This window comes from Grosmannia clavigera, assembly GCF_000143105.1.
Source record: "Grosmannia clavigera kw1407 unplaced genomic scaffold GCSC_113, whole genome shotgun sequence".
Lineage (NCBI taxonomy): Eukaryota > Fungi > Ascomycota > Sordariomycetes > Ophiostomatales > Ophiostomataceae > Leptographium > Leptographium clavigerum.
This window is the reverse complement of record NW_014040831.1, coordinates 1,784,663-1,808,879: the sequence shown is the minus strand read 5'-3', so window position 1 is coordinate 1,808,879 and position 24,217 is coordinate 1,784,663. Positions and strand designations below refer to the sequence as shown.

The 24,217-nt window shown below is 59.3% G+C and overlaps 7 protein-coding genes across 7 annotated transcripts; 4 read left to right on the top strand and 3 right to left on the bottom strand.

The window, feature by feature from the left end:
* Positions 1-2,674: 2,674 nt before the first annotated feature.
* CMQ_3730 (uncharacterized protein) lies at positions 2,675-4,483 on the top strand (the record flags this gene model as incomplete). The annotated part of the gene is made up of 3 exons (XM_014319668.1): positions 2,675-2,943; positions 3,000-3,201; positions 3,266-4,483. The coding sequence occupies 3 exons, from the start codon at positions 2,675-2,677 to the stop codon at positions 4,481-4,483; spliced, it is 1,689 nt and encodes a 562-aa protein (XP_014175143.1).
* An 888-nt stretch (positions 4,484-5,371) lies between these two features.
* Positions 5,372-10,550, bottom strand: CMQ_3821 (ethylene receptor; the record flags this gene model as incomplete). The annotated part of the gene is made up of 3 exons (XM_014319759.1): positions 5,372-5,455; positions 5,512-10,317; positions 10,518-10,550. The coding sequence occupies 3 exons, from the start codon at positions 10,548-10,550 to the stop codon at positions 5,372-5,374; spliced, it is 4,923 nt and encodes a 1,640-aa protein (XP_014175234.1).
* Positions 10,551-11,566: 1,016 nt separating this feature from the next.
* CMQ_3919 (uncharacterized protein) lies at positions 11,567-12,523 on the bottom strand (the record flags this gene model as incomplete). Its single annotated transcript, XM_014319857.1, has 2 exons — positions 11,567-12,126; positions 12,253-12,523. The coding sequence occupies 2 exons, from the start codon at positions 12,521-12,523 to the stop codon at positions 11,567-11,569; spliced, it is 831 nt and encodes a 276-aa protein (XP_014175332.1).
* Positions 12,524-12,746: 223 nt separating this feature from the next.
* On the top strand, positions 12,747-13,587 carry CMQ_3293 (uncharacterized protein; the record flags this gene model as incomplete). Its single annotated transcript, XM_014319231.1, has 2 exons — positions 12,747-12,997; positions 13,050-13,587. The coding sequence occupies 2 exons, from the start codon at positions 12,747-12,749 to the stop codon at positions 13,585-13,587; spliced, it is 789 nt and encodes a 262-aa protein (XP_014174706.1).
* A 1,955-nt stretch (positions 13,588-15,542) lies between these two features.
* CMQ_4107 (succinate-semialdehyde dehydrogenase) lies at positions 15,543-17,096 on the top strand (the record flags this gene model as incomplete). Its single annotated transcript, XM_014320045.1, has 2 exons — positions 15,543-15,554; positions 15,618-17,096. 2 exons carry the CDS (start codon positions 15,543-15,545, stop codon positions 17,094-17,096), a joined length of 1,491 nt encoding a protein of 496 aa, XP_014175520.1.
* Positions 17,097-17,378: 282 nt separating this feature from the next.
* On the top strand, positions 17,379-18,656 carry CMQ_3945 (uncharacterized protein; the record flags this gene model as incomplete). Its single annotated transcript, XM_014319883.1, has 1 exon — positions 17,379-18,656. One exon carries the CDS (start codon positions 17,379-17,381, stop codon positions 18,654-18,656), a length of 1,278 nt encoding a protein of 425 aa, XP_014175358.1.
* Positions 18,657-18,818: 162 nt separating this feature from the next.
* Positions 18,819-23,728, bottom strand: CMQ_3460 (WD repeat protein; the record flags this gene model as incomplete). Its single annotated transcript, XM_014319398.1, has 3 exons — positions 18,819-19,716; positions 19,795-19,902; positions 20,211-23,728. The coding sequence occupies 3 exons, from the start codon at positions 23,726-23,728 to the stop codon at positions 18,819-18,821; spliced, it is 4,524 nt and encodes a 1,507-aa protein (XP_014174873.1).
* Positions 23,729-24,217: the final 489 nt, after the last annotated feature.

Below are 24,217 nucleotides of genomic sequence, written 5' to 3'. Positions count from 1 at the left end.
AGACTGGGCAGAAGCAAGGAAATACGAGTACTCCATAGAGAGGAGCAAGTCCGGAATGGAGTTGTGACCGAGGGCTATTGTTCGTACTCGGAAAATGCAACGGCGTCTCGATGCAGTGCGACGACGGTTTTATATTGCGAACATAACCCACAATTCGCCGTGCTCTCTGTGGCTGCACTGTGGCCGGCGCTCAACGCTCAAAACTTTGTACTGGTTGTGCGAGATTCAGCTCTTTTTGCTGAGAGCGCCTCGAAGAGCCAAGACTGTCTGAACGAGCTAGGATGGGCGAAATGAGTTAGGGTCACCACAGGAGCATAGCCAAACAGATCAAATGGGGTGGGGACAGGGTGGGCAGAGTGGGGAGGAAAAGGAGAGTCATGGGGCACGGTGAAAGCACCTTTACTCCGTATGCGCCTGGGCTAAGGCTGGGCTGTGGTGGTCGAGTGTGGTCAGTGTGCAGATGCGGTCGAATCCTGGATTAGCCAGGACCAGCAAGGGCCAGCAAGGGCCAGCCATGGGCAGCAAAGGGCCGGGACAGGGCGTCCGAGCTACAGGGAGACGTGAGAGACGGCAGAACCGTTGGGAACGGTTTACCAGCCAGAACGGTCGCTGCTGACGAGACAAAGGAAGGATTCGCGATGGCAGCAGGTAACAGGAGAGAACATCGGGATGTGGCCACATGCCAAAAATAATGCCTAGCCTTGTAGCGAACAAGCCTGTCCGCCACAGCGCAAGCCTGCTCGTATTGCCACATAGTAGGGCGGTATGGTGTGAGCTCGGAGGCGAGTTCTGTCGCCGTTGGGAAACTCAGGTTTTGCCGCCTGCCATCAAACACTATTTTGCACTGTTATTTTTATTTTAAATTTTATTGACACGGAGGACGCTATTTCTTCCGCTTTGATTGCGGTGGATCGCCCTTTTAGCGTTGCGCAATGATAATTTTATTGATGGGTGGATCTTCTTACCCGTTTGCTGCACATAGGAGGGACTTTCTCCACTTGCTGTTCTTGGAAATTGCTGGTCAAGGCAAGAACGAGACCGCCATACTCGTATCTTCCGCTCGCACAATTATTTTGTTTTTGTTTTTATTTTGCACCGTGGAAAGTGGTCTGATCAGCGCAACTGGAAAGTGCGACAGGAAAAGGAAAGGAACAACAAGGCAAGAGGAAAAACTGCACAAGGGAGAAAAGGTCACATGGCGCCTGCAGTGCAACTCCGCAAACAGCCTGCAGTACTCGTACACGGCCAGCCGTGCGTCGTGCCGTGCTTTGTAGTGCTCTGCCCACTAAAAATCGAAAAGTATGCTTTATTCGCACGTCTGGCCCACAAATGCCGGTACTTTACCAGCACGTATCTCACAGTTGTTTTTTTAGCGTGCTATAAAAAAGTATATTATTTTCAACATCTTATATAACCGCGCTGGCACAGCGGCGGTGTCTCGGGCGAGAACAGGTTCTATTCGTACTCGTTGGAGTAGCTCTTCCTGGCCTGTCAGCTTGGGCGCTCATGGTCTGCTGTTGGTCAGGGCCGATTTGCCAGGCAGTTTCAGATAGGCGACGCGGTTGGCTGGCCCAAATGCTGCTCGTAAGATATCTTGCTCGTACTCCGTATTTGGGAAATACACTGGTGCATTTGGGCGTATCTTGCGGAGAATAAAGGAAGGATGACGCACACGGTGGCTCTTTCCGTTTATTATATACGGAGCACACGTCGCATACGGAGTATATACGGAGTATCTTACGGAGCAGCCACATATCTCATATTGCAGTGCAAATAAAACGGCGCCCTACCGTTGCCACGCGCTAAGAGAATGCCGATACTATGTATTAATGAGGCCTCAGCCAATCACAAGCCTTTCACACCTACTGTCTGTCTGTGCTGCTCCTTGCTTGCAAGGAAGGCGTCCACCGGCTCCAGATGTCTCCCTACTATTACTATGTAGCCCCCCTTCGTCGTGAGATAAAGTGAGACAAGCTGCAGCAGGGCAACAGCGTATCAGCAAGAACGGAAGCTGAGCAGAAAGAGAAAGGAAGCGAAATGATATGGAGCCGTGTTGGAGGATCGCGGTTGCATGCAAAGTGAGATACGACAGGGACGGAAGCAGTAATTGCGATGGGCGAGAGGCACAAAGAACGAAAAGTCTCTGCAGAACGGTGCCCGTTTACGTGACTGGAATGCGCTGCCTCGTCCCTCACCACCCCCAACGTTTCAGGACCGTTCGTCCAGACCGTTCATGTGCCCTCTCATCTCACCCCCTTTCACCCAATCATACGTCCGGGCGCACTTCCTCTGCCAGATAGCACCTTACCTCTCCACCTCCCCCTGGTCCCCTGCACCTTCCTGCTTTTAAAAAACCCCTTTCGTTCCTTCTGTTTCTTCTACTTTCCTCCCTCCCTCCCTTCTCTCTATCCCTCTTGCCATCTTCCGTTCAGAGACAAAAGGCGCAGAGTTTTCTCTCTCATCTTATTCCTAATAATACCCCCATTTCCTTTTTCCGTGATACCCCCATTTCCTAGTCCTGCTGCTTTTCTTAAGATACCCTCTTATATACCCTTGATACCCAAGTCTCCCAGAGATATCCCAAGAACACGCTTCCAGCCTCGAAAATCCAGATTTTCGAGCTTCCGTTTCGTTTCGGCTACACCAACACCAAACCGACTACAAATCATTCGAAATGGCCGAGGAACAGAAGCCCGTCGAGGTCCCCGCCGTTGAGGCACCGGCCGTTGAGCCCGTTGTCGCTGAGGCTACGCCTGCTGTCGAGGTCGTCGCTGAGACCCCTGCTGCCGCTGAGCCGGTTGTTGAGGCTGCTGCCGTTCCCGTCGAGGCTGCTGTTGAGGAGCCGGCTGCCGAGGCCGCTGCTGCCCCCGCCGAGGAGGTGAAGGAGGAGGTCAAGCCCATCGAGGAGGGTGTCCTTGAGGCCAAGGGCACTAGCTTCCCCAAGTGAGTGAAGTTTCCGTCAACTCTATCAGTTCTCGTGCTAATACTCCTGGCTACAGGAAATTTCTCTACACCAAGAAGTTCTTCTGGTTCGGCAACGATGCTCTGAGTGCAAAGGACCTGGCTGCATACGTGAAGAGCGAAAAGGCAACGGATGTTGCCCACCACGTCATCTCGTGGGCTTCGGAGACCGGCAAGGGCCTTCTCCTCTACGGCGAGAAGCCGGGCGACAAGTCTACTGCTCACGGTGTGATTCAGCTGGTATGTTCCATCAAGAACGTGGATCCACATGTTCATTGCATAAGCTAACTTCTAATCCAACCAGGCCGATGCCTCTGAGCCGACTGCCGAGGGTACCCACAAGTTCCAGCTCACCTCGAAGGGCCACAAGCACATCTTCAAGGCTTCTTCCACTGCCGAGCGCGACAACTGGGTCAACCAGATCAAGGCCAAGATTACTGAGGCCAAGGAGCTCGCCGCTACCGTTGCTGAGAGCGAGGCCTACAAGAACACTCTTGCGTCTTTGAAGCCTGCGAAGAAAGAGACCCCCAAGGAGGCTCCCAAGGAAGAGAAGAAGGAGGAGGCTGCTGCCCCGGTCGAGGCTGATGCTCCGGCTGAAACTGAGGCCGAGACCGCCGAGCCCGCTGCCGCTGTTGAGGAGGCTCCTAAGGAGGCCCCCAAGGAGGAGGAGAAGAAAGAGAAGAAGGAGGAGAAGGGACGCCGGTCTGCTTCGCGCAAGCGTGCTTCGATCTTCGGCAACTTCATTGGCAAGAAGGACGACAAGAAGGAGGTCACCGAGCCTGAGGTCGTCAAAGAGGACGATGAAGAGGCTGTGGCTCCCGCCGAAGCTGTGGCCGAGGAGGCTGCCGCTGCCCCTGCTGCCGAGGCCCCTGTCGTCGATGTCGAGGCCGCTGCTGAGGCCGCTGCTCCGGAGGTTAAGAGCCCGTCTGCCAAGCGGGCCAGCATCTTCGGCAACCTTGGCTTCTCCAAGAAGAAGGTTGAGCAGGATAATGCCCCGGCCCCTCCCGCCAAGGATGTTCCGGCCGATGCTGCTGTTTCGGAGTCTGCTCCGGTGATCCCGGCCGTCGAGACGTCGGAGCCGCTGTCGACTGACGTCAGCGCTCCCATTGTTGAGTCCCCGGCCGAGGCTGCTGCTGAGGCTGCCCCCGTGTCCGACAGCGAGACCAAGAAGGAGGTGAAGAGCGACAAGCGTAAGTCGACTCTGCCGTTCAACTTTGGCAGCAAGAAGGACAAGTCCGACGATGAGGGCGAGAAGAAGTCGTCGCCGTTCTCCAAGTTCCGCGCCACTGTCCGCCTGAACCGGAAGGAGAAGACGCCGGCCAAGGCTGAGGAGACGGTCGAGGAGGCGGCTGCACCTGCCGAAGTCGAGGCTGAGGCTGCTGCCGAGACTGAGGCCCCCGTCGAGGAGGCTGCTGCTGCCCCGGCTGAGGCCGCCGAGGCTGTCCCTGCCACCATTGCTGAGGAGGCTGCGGAGAAGCCGTCTGTTGTCGCTGCCACTCCCCAGGTTGCTGCTACCGCTTAGAATTCGCTAGGCACCTCGTTCAAGTGGCAGTGATCAGACGTTTTGCATGGGTGCCCTTCTCAGACCTAGCCACCACGGCTATGGACGGAGACAATATCGGCACGACTACAGATCGGTTCGGATTCGCTTGCCATTTGGTTTCGGCTGTTCGGCTTCTGCATTTGAGATACCCTGCCAGAAAGTAACGGTTTCGTTTACTTGTTTTTGTCATTGCGCGCTTCACGATGATAAGGACGGCCCATTTCTGAGTTTGTCACATCTTGATCACTCTTTTCTGCTTCTCTTTGTGTTTCGAAAACCCACCACCAAAATGACGAAAAAAAAGATCACTGTCAAGTTCCTGTTTGTTTTGTTGCCTTTCACAAATACGCAAGTGTCTGTGTTTTGATACCCAAAGTATACCCCAACATGTTGGTTCTGTGGCGATTCCGATACATCCCTTTTAATCTGCGTTATTGTTTCAGTTGAAAGTGTGTTTGGCATGTCGCTCAGGTGTTCGATGAGCGTGGCTCTGAAGGGGACAGGATGAGGACAAAGCCACTGTTGCTTGGATTAGGAGGAATCGGTTGACGGGGCGGGCTGTGCCTTATGGGCCGGTGTTGCCGCCGTGGAATGGTTTCTTCGGAAGAACACAACCCCTAGTAATAGTTAATAAATCAAGCACTCGCGTTTCTCACTGAGTTTGTGATTGTGCACTGGACTGTAGTTGGTAGTTCTGTTGATTACATAACTGAGCTAATTCAAGAAACTCCTTCCCGCCCACCGTGCCGTCCGAATCGTACCTGATCGTTGAAGGCGTGCCCTTTTTTGTATCTGTCCTTTATTTTCTCGACTGCTATGTCGTCCTGTGCTCTCTTCCGAGGGCCATTGCGGTGTGCAATGCAAGCTTTATATGGTCTGGTACTTCCTGACCAGTTCTAGTATCTTGGGCATCAGCTGTGCCAGCCGGAACGGTTTTGCGATCACGTCGTCCTGTGGGATTAGTCTGGTGGGCAGAAACAGATTGAGAGCAGCAGGAGAGCACTCACGATGCCGGCTGCCTTGGCGTTCTCAATCTGCTCAGGCCGTGCATATGCCGTCACGGCGATGATGGGGACGTGGCGCACCAGCGTGCCGGACCGTTCGAGGTCGCGAATGGCACGGGCGCACGTCAAGCCGTCCATCACGGGCATCTCGAGATCCATGAGGACGATGGAGATGTTGATGCTGGTGGCTGGGCGACTGTCGTTGCTGTCGTTGCCGTTGTCGCCACCGCCATCACCACCGAGACTGCTGGCGTTTTTGTCTTTGTCTTTGGATGCGTCCAGGGCGGCAAACTGGCCAACGACAGCGTCCATAACTATGTCGTGCTGCTCGTCGGCCGCCGGACCGTCACGCCAGAAACGCGATCGGCGCAGAGCCTCCAGGGCCTCGCCGCCGTGGTTGGCCACGTGAGTGCGATTGCCGCACTTATCCAGCTGTCGCTGCAGCACCCGCTGGTTCACAATATTGTCCTCCACGATCAACACGTCCAGACAGGGTAGGTCGTCCGAGAGCGGCAGACCGATATGCGGCATCGGCGCTGCCGTCGTTGCCGTCGTTGTCGGCGTTGCCGGCGTTGTCGTCGGACTGTTGTCGGCCGTCGAGTCAACCGCCGTCGATACGGCTGCACGCGAAGAGTGATAGTGGCGCAGGGCTGCCGGCAAGACCCTCGGGCCGGCCATAGCCAGGCTCGCCTCTGTGTCGTCGCTGTTGGCCATCCCCAAGCTCATGCCCATGCTTAAGCCGCCGTTCTCTAGGCCGATCGAGTAGACGGTCACGAAACGGTTCTCCGGCTCTCCGGCAGCCGGCATCCCCATGATTTCGTCGGCCGACTGACCGTTTGGCGGATACTCGTCAGCCATGCGGCACTTGACGTAAAAGGCAAAGACACTGCCTTGGTCTTTGCGCGAGGCCACGCCGATCTGGCCGCCCTGCAGCTCGGCCAGGTTCCAGCTGATGAAGAGGCCCAAACCCGGGCCGCCGTACTCGACGTGGGTCCTCGGCAGCTTGTGGGCACAGGAGTGAAATAAAATATCGCGCTCGCCCTTGTTCAGATCCTTGCCTGTGTCGGCCACGGCGATGTGCAGGTTCAGCTTTGTGCCGGTGCCCCATTCCGGTCCTTCTGGCTGCACGTCCGCATCGTCCAGCCGTCGCGGGATGTACACCAGCTTGCCCTCGGCCACGTCATCGGCCACGTCGACTACGCCCGGCTCGGTCATCAACTCGCCCTCGCGTGACGCCCCCAGGCTGATCATGATCGTCCGATTCTCGCTCGCCTGTGTCGAGCGCACCGCGTTCGTGATCAGATTGATAATCACCTGGGCCAGCCGCGACGGGTCCAGCTTGACCCAGCCGCCGGCCCCGACCAGCGACTCGTACGACGGCTGCACCCGCAGTATGCAACGGATGTCGCGCGCGTAGAACTCGGCCTCAAAAATCTTCAACGTCGTGCGCACCACCATCACCGGCTGTACTGCCGTCGGCCGCACCAGCAGCAGCTTCGAGTCCAGCTTCGACAGTGTCAGCACATCATCCACAATCCGCTTCTGGTGGTTGGCGCACAGCGAAATCGTGCTGATGGCCTCCAGCACGTCTTCCAGCAGGTCGTCCAGTGCCGCCACGTCGCCGGCCTGACCGGCTTCCACAGCCGCCCGAAACCCCGCTACCGACGTCATGATCTCGTCCACGCTCTGCAGGATCGCACTCAGCGGGTTGCGCATCTCGTGGCTGGTGATGTCGATAAAGTTCTCCTGCTGCCGCTTGTGCTCCACCGCCTCCTGTCGCCGCTGGCTCTCAAACGCCTCCGCCAGCTTCTGCTGCGAGATGTCCATGATGCAGCCGAAGATGCTCTTCAGCTCGCCCGTCTTCTCGTCCTTTTCCGGGTAAGCCCGCAGCAGCACCCACGTCGTCATCTCCGTCTTCTCGCTCGTCCGCGTGTTGATCGGCTGCCTCGTCTTCTGCCGGAATCGGAACTCGTGCGTCACCTGCACCTTCTCCAGCACCATCCGCTCCCAGACTGCCTCCAGGCCCGCCCGGTCCTCTACCTCCACGCTCTCCATCCACGACGACCACACGGACACATCGTCGTCGCCCGGAAACGCCGGAAACGACTCCGACTCGCCCTTGGTCTTGTCGCCACCCCGCGTGAGCCGCCGAAACTGCGAAATCTCCCACCACATGTCATTACAGTACGTGATCCGTCCGCGTGCGTCCGTCACGAACATGCCCACCGGCGTGAACTCCGCCATCCGCATAAACTTGTTCTCGCTTTCCACCACCTGCTGCGTCCGCAACCGCAGCTGTTGTGACAGCTCTTGCTTGTCACGGACCGCCCGTCGTGCCAGCCGCTCCGCCCGCCGCGTCTCCTCCTCAAAGAGCACGGCCGACGAAAATGATGTCGTCAGCTGCCGCGCGAGTAGGTGCACAAACAGTTGGTACTCCCGGTTGTATGGCCGCCGTGGGTTGGCCCCCATCACGATAAACCCGGCTACCAGTGCTGCGCAGCCCGTCCCGGCCGTCAGCGCTGTCGGATGGTACACGGGGAACACCACCACTGTGTGACAGTCGTCGCCAAAACCGCGCTGGCCCTGAAGACCGGTCAGCAGCCCCGCCGGAAGCGTCCCCTTTTCGGCTGACAGCACGACCGGTGTTGGCGTCGCCATCTCTGTCGCCGAGCCCGTCGTTGTCGTCCCCATGGCCTGCCGCATGTACGGCGCAAAGCCATCGCTGCTCACATGCAGGTCCAGCGTGGCCACGGCCGCCGGGTGGCCTGGCGTCACGCCGAGCGATCCCTCCAACATGAGCTGAGGTGGTGTTGTTGGGTTGGCCGAGTCGCCTATGCCGCTAGAGTGCATCGCCGCCTGCTCGCTCTCGTCGTCATCACCGATGCTGGCTACCGAATACACCAGTACAAACGGTATGTCGTATTGGTTTTTCTCGAGACCCTGCATTACAGAATGCCAGAATCGCTGCACCGTCTGCGCCTTGGATGTCATCTCGCCCAGCTCGTTAAGCGTTTGCATCCGACGCTCGTTAACCCAACGCTTCGTATTGTCGAACACGGGGTTCAGCAAGCCCACCACAGACCCGTCCGAGCCGATTAGAGGAACAATAGACCAATTCAGAAACGTCTCCTCAAGGAACCCGCTGCGGTTCATAAAAACCGGGTCATCGTACCGTATCATAGCCTTGCCCGAATTCCACACAGTCCGAAAAGTGGCCTGCACGTTGGCCCAGTCCTGGCCCCATAACAGCGGGGTTTTCGATCCCATCAGCCCTGGGTGGTGCCGGCCGGCCAGCGACACGTACGCCTCGTTGTAGATGGCCGTGTACTCAGGCCCCCAGTACATGATGGCCGCGTTCGGGCTGCCCATAACCATGTTCGATATGGTCCGGAGATCGGCAGGCCATAGCTCGACAGGGCCAAGCGGTGTTGCTGCCCAATCTATCGACCGGGCGAGTCTGATGTGTTGCGGAGTGTCGCCGGTCAATTCAATTTGGGTCCAGTCATATGACAGGTGTGCCCTGTCCTCTCCCAAAAGGACTATATTGTTATCGCAGTTTGCCTCCGTTGTTATATTTGCGGTGCCAAAGTAATCCTCTCCATCGGCCGCTGTTTCGGTCGGCGACGCCAAAGTGCCTTCCGGTACCCATGTGGAATGGGGCGGCACCCGGACAGCCGCCGTGTTAGAGATACAGTTCCTGGCGTCTGCAGAAAAGCTGCCGCTGTCGGCGCAGCTGCAATGCGAGCCGCGGACTACCCGGTAGCGCTGGCGAAGGGTCGAGCAGGTCCACCGCAAGCCTGCGAGTGAAAAGGGCAAGGAGAAGTTAGAGGTCGTGGACGAGACCGACGGATTTCTTTCGTGGGCCTGGCCATTGCTGCGGGCCAAAGTCAATAGCCAGCCCTTGAAGCGTACAAAGTCCTCGGCCTGCGTAGCCTGACTGGCTGTCGTCGAGACGTAGGCAGTGTTGACAAGCGGACCGAATACGGACCGCTCTGCTCGGAGGGCGGTATTGGCGAAGACGGCCTGCAGGGGTCCGGGACGGAAATTGGCCTTGTCGGTCAGATCGACAATGAAGGTCGGGCGGTCATCCTGGTCGAGCAGCTCGACAATGCTGAGGTCGCGGAGAGGAAGGAGAGGTGAAAGCAGCGGAGAGGAACGTGGCGTGGCCGGATCGTCGTCACAGACAGGCCAGGAAGCGGCCAGCTCGGCCGTCGTTGCTGAGTCGGCAACGGCGTTTGCTCGCTGCATAAGTTGGCGGGCCACGACCTGGTGTCCGTATTCGCCGTTTTGACGGCCGAGCATGTCGGCCGGGGTTGCTGGGAAGCCCAGGTTGGTGCCAGGCGGCAATTCGGGATGCTGCTTGGCTGAAGCTGAATGCTGCGATATGCTGCGCCCCAAGCGAATCGATCCGGATGACGATCGGAGGCAAGGTCGCTTCGTGGGAGACAAAATTGGCGTGATGTCGGATATGGTAGACACGGTGGGATCAATCACAAGGTGGGCATCCGGCCGTTTGAGTGTGTGATTGGGATTGGGATTGGGATTATTGTGATTAAAGCCGCCTTGCTTGTTGCTCTTGCAATAGCCCTCTAGGCTGGCCGCGCCGCCACGCCCACCAGTTGCGTTCTCGACAGCAGTTCCAGTTCCCGATCCACCACCAGTAGCAGTTCCAACTACCGGAGTAGCAGCTTCTGAATCATCACGGCTGGCCTCAGAGGCGGCCGGCGACGGAACTTGGCGAACCGGAGGAGGCGCAGACGATACGGGAGGAGCGACAGGCAGAGCTGGTCGCGGTATAGAGAGAGGCTCCTGCGAAAGCTCAAAATAGTGGCAATGGCTGTTGCTGCTGCTGCTGCTGCTGGTGCTGGTGCTGGTGTTGCCGCTTTGTGGAGTCATGAACACAATAATCGATGATGAGGGCAGTAGCAGGCTCCCGTCTACCCGTGAGAGAGATTGGATACAATGCTGTACTGCTGCTTCTGCCGTACACGAAGCTGCAATAGCCACACAACGTTGATGCTTAGCTGGCGTCCGGTTGGCATCGAGGGCGGAGAGCAGTTAGTGGCGACTGGACTTTTATACTAGCAGATCGACAGCAGCTAGCAGCTTGGTGGCGTTGTTGCCGAGGCCAAGATAGTCGATCGAGAGGGAGGGGCGAGTCTCAAACGCTGCAGTTATCGTGGTGGCGGAGGCTGGTGGATGATTGAGGCAGATATGGAAGAGGATTTGGGAGAGGCGTGAGAATACGATACGACTAAGCTAGCCGGCCAGTGGGGGACAGTCCGGAGCGCAGAAGCGGGCAGGAAGGACAATAGGATGCGGAAGCCGCGATGGGCCAGTGGCCGGCGGGAGGGGGGGGAGGGAAGGTACGGACGGCGAGGAAGGAGCAACGCAGAACGAAAAGGGGGGTGGAACAAAAGAGTAGAGGCAGAAAAAGAGACAACGGATGCAGGCAGACACATGGAGGGTGGAGGGAAGAAAACCTCCCGAGGCGGCACGGCGAAATCTCGTCGATTTGGATTCGAGTGCCGGAGACGAGTCCGCCCTTGTGGTACTGGGAAGCGTGCAAGAGGCAGAGGCTGCATGTGCAAGCGGTCAGCCACAGGACGCTCAGTCGGGCATTAGACCGTCTGGACTGTTTGGTGGAGAGGGGAAATATGGCACTAACTGTGAGGGCTTAACAGCCACGACAGATTCGGATAGTATGGGATCTTGCGACGGCCTCGGTGAATGGCCCACGGGCGGGATTGAGATCTGGCGGGAGGGAAGGGGAGGCAGACAGCGGAAAGCGGAAGGCGGAAGGCGGAAGGCGGCAAGAGGAGAGAGAGAGAGAGAGGGGGGGCAGGCCTTGAAGGAGACGATGAGGAAGGGATTGTGGAAAACAGGTGGGGGGAGCCGCTGCTTCCTATCTGTCCAGCAACCGGCAACGAGCAAGAGGCAGTGCTCGTATCGCAGACGATTCGAGCAGTCGTGACGCCAGTGACAACCAGACGAAGTCGACCAGTCCAGCTGAAGGATGCGCCCTTCTTGCGCTCTGTTAGCTACCATTTTCGCCTTTCTATTTTTCATCTCGCATTTTCCTGTTTCCTGCCTCGCTGCTGTGCCGCAGATCGGTTCTAGGCCCGGCGCCCATTCCAGCAATGGCCTGACTCGCTATGACCGGCCAGCTAGGGGGCTCGGCCGACCACTGGAAGGAGCCCCTAGAACTACGCCAAAACATGCAAGTGCCGGGTTTGCGGCAAAACTCCCACTCGACCACGGCGTGAGACGGCGTGAGACAGCCTACGTCGTACGTCGTATGTCGTTGGCTCGCCGGACAAGTTGGTCCCGTTGGGCCGTTGGACCGCGATTGGATCGTGGCTGAAATCGACACATAATGTCCGTCTGTCGACAACGCGGCCGCGGCTTCGAGACGATCCATTGTCCCTCGTGCCGTCCGTCGCGGCGTGCCGTTCTGGGGCCCGTCTTCTTCTGTCATCCTTTCCCCGGCCGCTGCGATGGCCTGCTGCGTGCTTTTGGTCGTTCCGTTAGTTACGTACGGGGTGTAGAGCCAGCGCGTCCTGAACTGCCCCGTGGATCCTGATTCTCCTGGATCGGCAATGGCGCACACACCGTCAGCTATATACGATTTGCCCATGTGTCACGAACCATTCCCGCAGATGACTAATCGGGCAAGAGGGTGGCCGGAAGAATCAATTCGTCCTCCGTATCAGGACGATACGACGAACCTCCGCTAACTCTCACCTTCAGCACCCGCCCATTGGCTGGCTGTTTGGCTAGTCTCGACGCGGATTGGCCGCCGGGACCCTTCCCCACCACAGCGAACCGCTCGCTGCTTTTTCGCCTCGGCGCTTAGTAGCCTGTACGATTCTCTCTGGCCAGTCGTTTTGCTGTGGGTCCACTTTTTCCCTGCGTTTCCTGCATATTCTGCATGGGGCTCCTGTGGGCTCCTGTGATGAGGACCAGCGCCCTGGCCGCTAATTGGCCGCAGCCGCTCATCACCTATAGAATCCATCCCACACTCGTGATTCGCAGACTCGTTGCCGGCGTCCAAAGCAGCCTACCGCGTGGTGGTGCCATGGAGGGCCGCCCAGCGGCTGCAGGCGACTGATGCTTGGCTGCTCAGGCTGACGGGATAAGCAGGCCGGAACGAGCAGAGGACAGGTTAAAACAGACAGCCGTCCCTCCTCTGTGTCCATTGCCGTTGCCATTTTTTTGCAGTTATCGCCAGCCTCACAATGTTCGGAACCTACCGCATCGTCCACCGGCCGTGGCGCGGCCGGAAACCGTTCTACTACCTGATGATCTTTGAGCTCGGCGGCGTCATCGGGCTGCTGATCCTCTTCGCCATCTCCCAGACCGACCCATACCGCAAATCTATGTGGCAGATAGGCTGGGATCATCGCTGGAATTCCAACCCCAGCGAGATCCTCTATGCCTATGCCAACCATAAGCCCATTCCAACGACTCCCTTTGTGTGGTCCACGCTGTACGTCTCGTCCCCTCCTTCTACTTCTGCTTCGCTGGCTGACGTCCGCTAGACTCACCAACTTCAACATTGCCATCTCCGTCCTCTCTCTTTTCATCCTCATCGCCAAGCTGGTCGCCACCATCATGCACTTTTACTACCCCATCCTTGGCATCTTTATCGCACTATCTATGGCCACTCTCTACGCCGCCAGTCTCGGTGGCCAGGCCGGTCCAGACTACACAGATTCGCGCTATCGCAGCCCGACACCTTGGTTTCTCCGCAAGGGCTGCAGCTACGCCCGGCCCTACGGAAAGTACAATGACTGCCTCATGGCTCAGGGCGCTGTCGCCGTCTCTGCCTACATGCTGGTCATCTACTGCATCGCCCTCGGCCTGGCCATCTGGTCCATGCTTCCTAACAAGCTCGCCGATCTCGACGACGACTACGACTCCGACGACGGCTTCCCTGTCACCTCCAAGAAGCAGTGGGAAATGCAGCCGCGCCCCATGTTGTCACCCGCCCTGGGCAACACGGCCACGACCACCCCCTTCACTCCCCGCACCCAGGCTTTCCATGCCCTGGACAGGAAGCTGCCGCTGCGAAGCTAGTGGATCTGCCTCTGCTCGCGCTTTTTATCCTATGTTGTTTCCTTTGTCTTGATACGAATAAGTTTGAGCGTCCCTTGTTGGGGTTTTTGCTTTTGTTTCCGCACGTAATATCCCATCGGCGGGCCGCTATGGACGGCGAGCTAGCCACACACTCCGAGGATGGAATAGGCGGCAACTAGTGTACATACAGGCGGATTGGTTCGATGACGGTGTGCTGTAATGCAGTCTGGACCTTTGAATGATCTATGGGAGCGTACTTTTCTAACGGAGTATTGAAGAGCTTTACATATATATGTCGAAGCTGCGCTTTTCCCGTAAATCTAAGCACGATTTAAACACGGTCACTACGACACGCTCCTCCTACAGCCGTCATCTCATCCTGACTCACGGTTGTAAGATAGCAGACCGGCCATCGTTTATGGAGTAGCTCTGACGTAGTTCTGGCTACATTTTGGCGGGTGACGTCCATAGCCCTTTGTTCAGCTGACCAAAATATGCATGTGCCCGAGAAAGCCAAGGACGAAAGTGTGAACTAGTTCGAACGGAAGGAATCTGCCTTTGAATACATGAGTGATATGTTCTATGGCTGTCAACGATGTTCGTATACCTGCGGCTATTGCTGCAGAAATTGCAAAGCAGTTGGGGAACAGCCAAACGCTATATATATGTGACCGAACTGTATCACCGCTGTATCGATGTCTCGACATCAACAGGCTACTTCCTTTGCAGATGCAGTCTCCATCCACCCTTGTGCTTGTCTGCGAGGGAACTTTCACACATGAGCCGCCAAGCGTCCATGCCTGCAGGACAACAGCTCTTCCCGTGTTTGATTCAGAGCTGTTCTCCAGGCCATGCGCTCTGCCAAAACCTAACACCCTCTCACCACTAGAAAACAATGTTCATTATGTTAGACTTATACCCCGTGAGATGATCATCTGCTTCCCCACACCCGTACAATCAGATGGACCGCATGAAGGCGCTATTAGCAGGGTGGTATCAACTTTCCACCACGAGGCAGGATAGGATACCACTGCCTGGTCGAAGGAGGGCAGAGACGGAGGACAAAAGACAAAGTAGAGTATGGCTAGAGTTACAAGGAGTGTGCCTAATGATAGTTCTTGAAGATTCACCAACATATTCGATTTAACTCACTGTCTACCCAAGTATCACAGACAGGCTTCGTCTCCCTGAACCAGTCTTAAATTCCAAAGCTTGGCTCGTTACTTTTCAATACCTTGTACTTGTCCAACACGGTCTACATTGGACTCAACTCTCTGGCCAGCTTCGTTGCAAAAACACGGTTCCAGGCCGGAACCGAGCCGGCTGCGACCACTACTGATCCGTAATCGCCGTAACCGGCGGCGCTGAAAATTCGACGCTTTTAGACCGTTAACGAAAATGAGAGACGAGCAGTAGTGCTATTCATAAGACAGATCAAATCCGGCAGGTCCAGCCGATGAAAGCCTACTCCGCTACATTGGCAGGCGCATCCGTCATTACTAGTAAGCAAAACAGTATAATGTAGACGTCATTTCGCCCCCTCCATTTTAATTCTGTACTGGCTCTGCTTCGTTAATTCTTTGAACCTCCTCTTTGACGAAATTTATCTCCCCGCAACCGAGTATCGCTACCCCACTCTCGGATCTAACTGCCAATCAGTGCGCGTGCATCGTCTGTCATTTACACTGGCTTTGGCGCCCGTTCTTCGGACGTCCTCTCGGAAGTGACACACTTCCTCATACGCTATAGATGAGAGCTATCTCTTAAAGTAGCCGTTTCCTACCCATCACAGCCGCAAGGAGACAGAAAGAGAGAAGACAATGGCTGCTCTTCGAACGTCTCTGCGATTCTCGTCCTCATCTTCCTCTTCACCAGCTTTTCGGTTTGCCTCTCACAGACGATCCTGTTTTCAGAAATCACCATTCCCGTCGGTTCCTATACGCCTAGCTTCCACCATGCTCCCCAAGGTAAGGGATGAGACCAGAAGTTATTTCTGCATAGGCTGTTCTGACGGAAGAACGAAATGACAGCTGCGAGACCCGTCGCTACTCAAGACGGGCGTCTGCTACGTTGATGGCAAGTGGATCCCGGCGAGCTCTGGCAAGACGTTTGATGTCAACGACCCGTCGACCGGAAAGTTTATCGGCGTGGCACCCGAGTTTGACGCCAAAGATACCGAGGCGGCGGTGGCTGTGGCGGCCAAGGCGTTCGACTCGTTCCGGCACAAGACGGGCCGCGAGCGGTCGAAGCTGCTGCGTCGCTGGTATGAGCTCATGATGGAGAATGCCGACGACATTGCGACTCTGATTACATGGGAGAACGGCAAGCCGACGGCGGATGCCAAGGGCGAGGCGGTGTACGCGGCCAACTTTTACGAGTGGTTCAGCGAGGAAGCGCCACGGATCCGCGGCGAGACGATCCAGTCGAGCGTGCCGGGCAACCGGGTGTACACGATCCAGGAGCCGATTGGCGTCTGCGGTCTGATCACGCCGTGGAACTTCCCGGCAGCGATGATCACGCGCAAGGTCGGGCCTGCGCTGGCTGCGGGCTGCACGGTGGTTTGCAAGGCACCGGGCGAGACGCCGTTCACGGCGCTGGCGGTTGCGGAGCTGGGCCATCGTGCGGGCATTCCGGCTGGTGTGGTCAACATCATCACGGCGCTCAAGAATACGCCCGAGGTGGGTGAGGTACTGACGACACACCCGACGGTGCGCAAGGTGTCGTTCACGGGTTCGACGACGGTGGGCAAGCTGCTGATGCGGCAGTGCTCGAGCACGCTGAAGAAGATGTCACTGGAGCTGGGCGGCAACGCACCGTTCATTGTGTTTGACGACGCGGACCTGGAGGCGGCCGTGGAGGCGGCCGTGCAGTCCAAGTTCCGGTCGTCAGGCCAGACGTGCGTGTGCGCCAACCGGATCTTTGTGCAGCGCGGAGTGTACGACGACTTTGCTGAGCGGCTGGCGGCCAAGGTGCGGGCATTCCAGGTGGGCAACGGTTTTGAGGCGGGCACGACTCACGGGCCGCTCATCCACGACCGCGCCGTCAGCAAGGTGGAGGAGCACGTGCGGGACGCGGAGAAGAACGGCGGCAAGGTGATTGTGGGCGGACACACGATCCCGTCGCTGGGCGGCAACTTCTTTGAGCCGACAGTGATCACGGGTCTGACACAGAAGATGCGGATGGCACACGAGGAGACATTCGGCCCGGTGGCAGGGCTGTTTGCCTTTGAGACGGAGGAGGAGGTGGTGCGGATTGCCAACAACACCGAGGTCGGGCTGGCGGGCTACTTCTTCTCGCGCGACGTGGAGCGCTGCTACCGGGTGGCGGAGCACCTAGAGGTCGGCATGGTGGGCGTGAACGTCGGGCTGATCTCAGAGGCAGCTTCGCCTTTTGGCGGTGTCAAGGAGTCTGGTTTTGGCCGTGAGGGTTCTGGTCTCGGCATTGGCGAGTACCAGGTAACGAAGATGGTGACGAACGGCGGGATGGGCAAGCCGCTGCAGAGCAGCTGAGGGAGAGCTGATCGGAGTGGTTCTTGGCTTTTTGGTCACACGTAACTTGGAGTAATAAAATAGACGTATTATTATAGCACACAATAGCGGGCATACACACCTGTTTTACAGCGCATGTTTGTGGAGCAATAGCGTGGGTTGTATGTGGGTCCATGTTGTGCGAATTGGCCAATCAGGGTTGACACGGCATTGTGCTCAATTTTCATTTCTCGTTTTTCGTGGTCTGAGGATGCCGTAACGGGATCGGAGCGCCGCCAAAGCAACGACGACAAGCGAGACGAAATGAATCGACCGGCTCTTTGCTCCGTGCTGGAGCGGGTGCCACGGAGAATTCTGCCGAGCAGTGCAATTGCTCTTCGCAGTGCAGCGGCAGCAGTTTTTTTCTCGACGACGCCATCGCAGCGGAAGCTCAAGCAGGTGCCGGCACGACGGGATCGGGTGGCCGCGGCCGCGTCAGAGGTCGGAGCACTGGGTGCAGCTGGAGCATTCGGTCGGGGTGATGGAGACAAGGCGGCAGCAGCAGTGCCGGTAGCCGATGCGCGGTCGCTCGGGGCGCCACGGCCAGCGATGGCGGCAGGTGGCAGCAGCAGCGGCAATCTGACATCGTCCAATGCGATCACGGCATCGAGCACGATATCGGCGAGCAAAGTGATCAACATGCGAAGTCTTCCACGGCGGCCATCGAACGGTGGCGGCGGCGGCAGCAGTTTCCCGGGGCCGACGGGAGTGTGGAGCGGGTTTTCGGGCAACGCACGAACGGGACGATTTGCGGGCAGTCGAATGGGTGGCATTGGAGGCGGGGCTGGAGCAGGTGGAGGAAGAAACGGCGGACGGGCCAGCGGACGAGCAGGCGGAGCAGGCGGTGGACGGAAGCGGCGGCCGATGAAGAGACGCGGCAAGGGCGGCGAGGACGAGGAGGGTGGCGGCAAGCGAGGCCAGCAGCAGGAGCCGAATGCGTTAACGGTGCAGGAACAGACCTGGCTGGAGGAGCGCGAGGTGGGCACGGCGACGACGTACCGACCATCGCTGACGCGCGAGAGCCTCGAGGGCTACGGGCCAGCCGTGGCTTCGTCGACGTCGGCGGCGGCCAACACGGGCGCAGTGCTGCGGGCGATGCGCGTGCTGGGTGGCGGCATGCCGTTCTGTGCGGAGCTGCCGAATCCGACGGCGGCCTACGACCGGCTGATGAGCGGGCAGCCGGTATTCTTTGACAGCGTGGCCGAGCGGACGGCGGCCGAGGAGGCGCTGCTGTCGAAGCGGCTGGTGAAGCAGCTCAGCAAGAACGGACAGGATGGCAAGGACGGCAAGGCGCTGCGTGCCATTGCTCCTGTGCGCGTGGCCACCAAGACGGCTATCCTCGACACGACAGTGCGCGGGCTATACGCCAATGGCGACAGCCAGACGGCAACGGGCGGCGGCGCCGTGTTTGAGGCGCTGCGGCGGTACCGCAGCAAGGACGCAACCTGGTCAGCGGCAGCCGGACGCGCGGTCGAGAACAAGGTACGGTCTCTGCTGCCGGCGATGGCGGGCAGCAAGGGCGGACAGGCGGCGAGGCAGTAGATTCAGATGGTCTACGGCTATTATAGCACTTTGTATTGTAGAATGAACCGCTTGCGATTGTACCGATTGTAACCGCCGTGTTTCCAGCGTGCTTTGCCGTCTGTACCCGGACATGACCTTTTTTCTTCTTCCATCTCTTCGACTTCATCACTCATCCACCTCTCACCGCCTCCCAGTCCGCTCCAGCAGCCGGACGGCCTCTTTCTCGACGGTGTCGATGTGGGCCAGGTGTTTGTCCTGGCCGCGGAGCAAGTCGCGGTCGAGGCGGTGCAGGTCGTCGGGCCGGACGGACCCATCCTTTCGCCAGGTCTGATGTGTCTTTTGGCGCCGCGCGGTGGCCCGGCGGATCTGCGCGCGCCAGCCGTTGGCCAGGTCGGACACGCGGCGGGCGCGCTCGACAGCCGCAGCGGCAGCCTCGGTGGCGCCCTCATGCACGCCGCCCATGCGGACGAGCAGGACGAGCTCATCGTCGGGGTCTGGCTGGGGCTGCTGGCCGCGGAACTGTGGGCTGTGCTGGACGGCACGCGTGATGGCCTTGCGGCTGGTGGCGCTGTGCATGCGCAGCTCGACAAAGCGGCCGCCGGCCCGCGGGATCACCAGCGCGAGCTGTGACAGCGTCGTGGTCGTGGCGCCTTCGCTGCCCGACGCGGCCATGGTCACCGGCGTCGCCCCGATCGCGTCCAGGTCTACGGCACCGCTGCCATCTGCCGCTCCGCTGCCCAGAGCCCGTCGCAGCTCCCGGAACTTGTCCTCGTGGTGGGCGTCGCTGCGCTGCCAGCGCGACTCCACGTCGGCAAAGTTGAACGGGTCGGCCGCGTCCGCCTGCGGGTGGTTGCCCCCATCATCGTCCTCGGCCGTCGGCGAGGCCTTGTCCTTTTTGTCCGCCTTGCCCCCCTTCTTGCCGCCACCGCTGGCCTTTTTCGCTCGCACGATGCTGTGCCCAAACTCCCGTCTCGAAACGGCCGTTGGCTGCCAGAGCGGCGACGTCGGCAGACTGGCCGTGGACGCCGTGGGCGTCGCTGCTGCTGCCACTGCTCCGAGAACGAGCGTGGGCCATCGACTGCTGCAGCTGCTGTCAGTCATGCTATCCATATTCGCCCTTCCGTTCGCTCGCCACTCCGCAGACACGAGTGCTCACCCGGCTGTGCAGCGGGCCAGACCGGCACCGGCGTGGCGCGTAAGAGCACGTGTTGCTGTGAAGCTCATGATGGTCGACTGGTGGGCATTGGGCTGGGTAACGTGGGCACTGCAACATTCGTCTCGTACGCCGAATATTTTTCAGGCGCAAACGGTACGGCGGCCGCAGATCAGAGGTCTCAGGTCTTGATATGCTAGAACCCCGCCAAAAATTCACGCTCCAATGATCGTGTGGCCTAGTGGTTAGGGCATGTCCTTTACAGTATTCAGTATTGATCGGATGGGATCGCAGGTTCGACCCCTGCCACGATCAATTGTATTTTTGTATTTTTGCACTTCTGCACTTTTCTTTTTGAGCATGGCCTGCTAATGCCTTTCACAACTCCCGTTCCATGCTATTCCCCTCCTGCCAGACACCACGTCTCCATGCCCATGCCTACGACCATGACCGATGCGCCGTCGGCTTCCTGTCCGTCCACCATTTCCATGTCGGCCGCGTCGGCCACCGCGCTGCTCTGGCTGTCGAGGAGCTGCACCTGCACCGAGGGCCCCACGTGCACAGCCCAGGCCTTGACCCGCTGGTCGTTGCTGCAGGATACGACTGTCAGCCGGACGGCCGCTTCCGACGGCTGTGCGCCGCCGAGAATGCAGAGACCGGTGACAGCGGCTGCGTGGGCGCTGGACACGCGGCTCGCCGTGCGGAATGCGTAGTCGGTACCGTCGCTGTCGAGGGGCGTCACAGCAAGGGCGTTGTCGTCGCCGCCTGTGACGACAACGGCAGCCAGCCGTGCAGGACCGACCAGAGGCTGCCACAGGTCCAGGCTCTTGACGGCACAGCGGTGAACCTGTGTGGTGCGCAGAAGGGTATACGAAGCTGGCTGGCTAGAGGTTGACGCTGTGTCGGCATGCCACACCGACAGGTGGCCGTCCGTGAAGGCGGCCAGGACGACGAGGGCCTGACGTGGCCGCAGACGCAGATGGCGTACATGGGTCGGACAGGCGCCGGTGTAGCGGCCGCGGGCCAGCAGCTGCCAGCAGTCATCGGCCGGACAGTAGCGGTACGTCTTGAGGACCGAGTTGGAGAGGGCCATGGTGATGAGCATGTTCGCCTTTGTGTTCGCCGGAAGAGTCCCATCGGCCTCCAGGCTCGCGTCCACGGCCGTCACGCGCAGCGTCTTGTCATCGCCCACGCGGTCTGGATAAGCTGACGCGCAGAGCACGGCGAGGCCGTCGTAGGCCGAGTCGGCAATGCGGCTGACGCGCCACATGAACAGCTCCTCGGCTCCACCAGCGCTGACGAGACAGTCGTCGCCGAGCCAGGCGAGCCCGTGGAGCCCGGTGTTGTGGCGCTTGAGGACGGCGAGGCAGTTTCGATGGCCGTCTGGCTGATTTCCTATCCGCCTGCCCTCCCACACTCGCACCACCGTATCCTCACCGCCCGTGGCCACGTACTGGCCGCTCGCACTGGCCGCTACCGCCTTGATCTCGCGTCCGTGGCCGCCTGGTCGCACCGTCGCCAGCGGACTCGCTGTCTGCGCAAACACGTGCAGCCGGCCGCCCCGTGTAAACGCCAGCCGCACTTCCCCGCCTCCCCCCAGCCGGTACGCATACGTTCGGTGCGTGCCTGCACACTCTACCGCTGCCAGCTCCTGCTGTCGCGTCTCGTTCCACACCACGAACCGCGAGCTGCGGAAGCCGCAGAGCACGAGCTCCGGACTGCTGCTGCTGCTGCTGTCCACAAACCAGGCGTCGCGGATGATCGGGCCAAATGGAAGCGACGTCTCATGACGGAGCTGGAAAGAGAGAGCAGAAGCTGCTGCGTCACCGTGCTGCTCCTTCTCCTCTATTGCATAGATCCGGTATGTGCCGTCGCGGGCTGTCGCTGCAAACGCTGAACACGACGCCCGTGGCCGGCCCGGTTGCGGCGGCAGCGGCACCACGGTCAGGATGGCGTCGCGCGTATCTGTGTGTGTCTCCACCGAAGGCGTCTCGTCGTAGTCGTCGTCGTCGCCACCTCGTCGGTACAGCAGCAGCTGGCCCTTGCGCGAACCCAGGATCACGTGCCCGCAACATCGACCGGCCGCTGTGGTAGTCACGTGATCAGACCCAGACGGCAGTCGCAGCGGTCGCGCGCGCTCGCTCAACACCCGGCCATCGACAGCGGACACGGCCAGGTCGAGAAGAAGGGCATCGTGAGCCAGCACGGCGATGACGACCTGCAGACGCACGGTGCTGTCGTCGCCGCCGTTGCCCTCCTCCTCGTCGGGCAAGAAGAACATGTCCTCCACCTTGCCAGCCACGGCTGTGTCCAGCGGTTGCAGCCGACCGCTTTCGCTATCGGACGATGTCGGCGAATACATAAACAGCCGTCCGCCAGCGCCGCCGACGAGCGCGAGGCCCTGGACGGCTGGTCCGGCGTCGGCACGCGGCGCCCGCACGACGTTGTACTTTTGCAGCGTGACCACAGCCGCCGGAGGAACGTCGACCTCGGCCCAGGTGGTGGTCGAGGCGGCGACGGCGTCCATGCGGATGCTGCCCAGAAAAAGGCGGCCGTGGCTGGTGGCGGCGAGGACGTGGTGGCCGGACAGGAATGCGTAGTTGTTGAAGACCTCGTCGCGCCGCGTCTTGGGAGGACCGTCTGGCCGAGATGGCGGCACGTGACCTTGTTCTTGTTCCTGTTCCAGTTCTTGTGAGTCGACGCCGGCAAAGAGACAGATCTTCCCGTCAGCAGCACCAGTGGCCACGAGAGGAGGCTGGTCGGATGTCCCGCGCGGCTGCAGCACGGCGGCCGCCCAGATGTTCTTGCCGGCGTGACCACACAGCGTGCGAACATGTTCAAAGCAGCTAGAGGACGCGGTCGTGTCTAGGACCAGACGCCACTCCTGGGCCGTGGCATCCTCGCCAAAGGAGAAGAGGCCGATGCTGCTGCGGCTGGACGTCGCCGGCCCAAAGCGCACGTGCCAGATGCGTGAGGCATGTGCCATGACGACGGCCAGAGCCTCAGGAGACTGGGTCGTCGTGGCATCACCATCGTCGGCTGTTTTCGTCAGGAAGCCCGTCTCGCGCGCCTCTGTCAGCACGCGACCACGGCTACCACCACGGCCTCCCGGCTGCTTTAATCGCAGCGGCCAGGCCCGGATGGTGCGGTCGTCGCTGCAGCTGACCAGAAGTCCCAAGGCCGGCCGCATCGCCACACCAAAGATGGAGCCCTCATGTCCGGAAAAGACGTCGAGGACCTGGATGTCGTTGTCATTGTCGTTGTCGCTGCTGCTGTCCGCCAGCCGACACGTCCACACGATAATCTCCCCAAAGGCTGTACCCGCTGCCACGACTAGACCGTTGTTGTGTTCGTCTTCCTCCTCCTCGCCCCATGCCAGCTTGGCCGCGTAGAGTCCCGGTCGTGACGGCGAGATGGCTGCGCCCAGCACCAGTCCTTTCTGGCCATCCACGCGGAACGGCACCACCTCGTTGTGCGCAGTGACGAGCGCGCCCAGACCGCCAGCCCGTCGTGGCAGCAGCCCGTCGTAGATCCAGTCGGGCGCCCGGGCCTCCAGACAGGCTGTTGCTGCCACACACTCTGTGCTCTGTGCTCGCTGCTCTCCCAGCCGTTCGATCTGCTCTCGGCGCACCAGCGCTGCCGATCGGCCGCCCCAGACGAGAACGTCGCCCTCGTCGTGCTCGTCCACGCAGCACCCCTGGATGGCCTGCTCGGAAAAGACAGGCAGCCGGCCGTGCAACCGGCCGAGAGACGTGGTCGACCGAGCGTCTCCGTACACACCGTACACACACAGCCAGCCGTCCTCGGCGGCGAGCAGAAACACAGACTCGGCTGCTTCTGCTTCGCCGATGCCCGGCTGCCGCCTCTGGAAAAAGGCAAGCGCCGTCACCGGGCACAACGGCGGTGCCGCGCGATGCAGCCTCGGCGGCCTGTCCATGCGAGAGATGCAGAGATGAGACTCTGCTCTTCGGTTAGAACCACTCCTTGGCCCGTTCCTGGCGCTTTTCCGTCTCTTTGCGTCTCTTCCTGGTTCTTTCTGCCTCTTTCTGCCCGTCAAACTGATTCCGAAACAGCCTCGTACTGTCGTTGATATAGCGAAAACTTTTGCGCCATATTTTAGCCTCACTTGTCTTAAGAGCAAAATACCCCCACATCTCAATGTCACTGTGCATAGCTCTCACGCAACCGCCTCCCTTTGCTGTTTACTATCACTTCTAAACTTTCCTTCACGTGCACAACGTTTAAAGCATCATAGTTCTCATTCTTTTGAGCCTTCGCCCAACAATGATCATGGTTATATAGCAAACATTAGACGTGAACAAAACGCACAAAACAAAAGAAACCCACAGCCTCCCTATTTGAAGGTCCTGAACGCCAGCAATGCCAAATGGGCAACCAGACGCAACGAGTGCGCGAACGGTCCAGG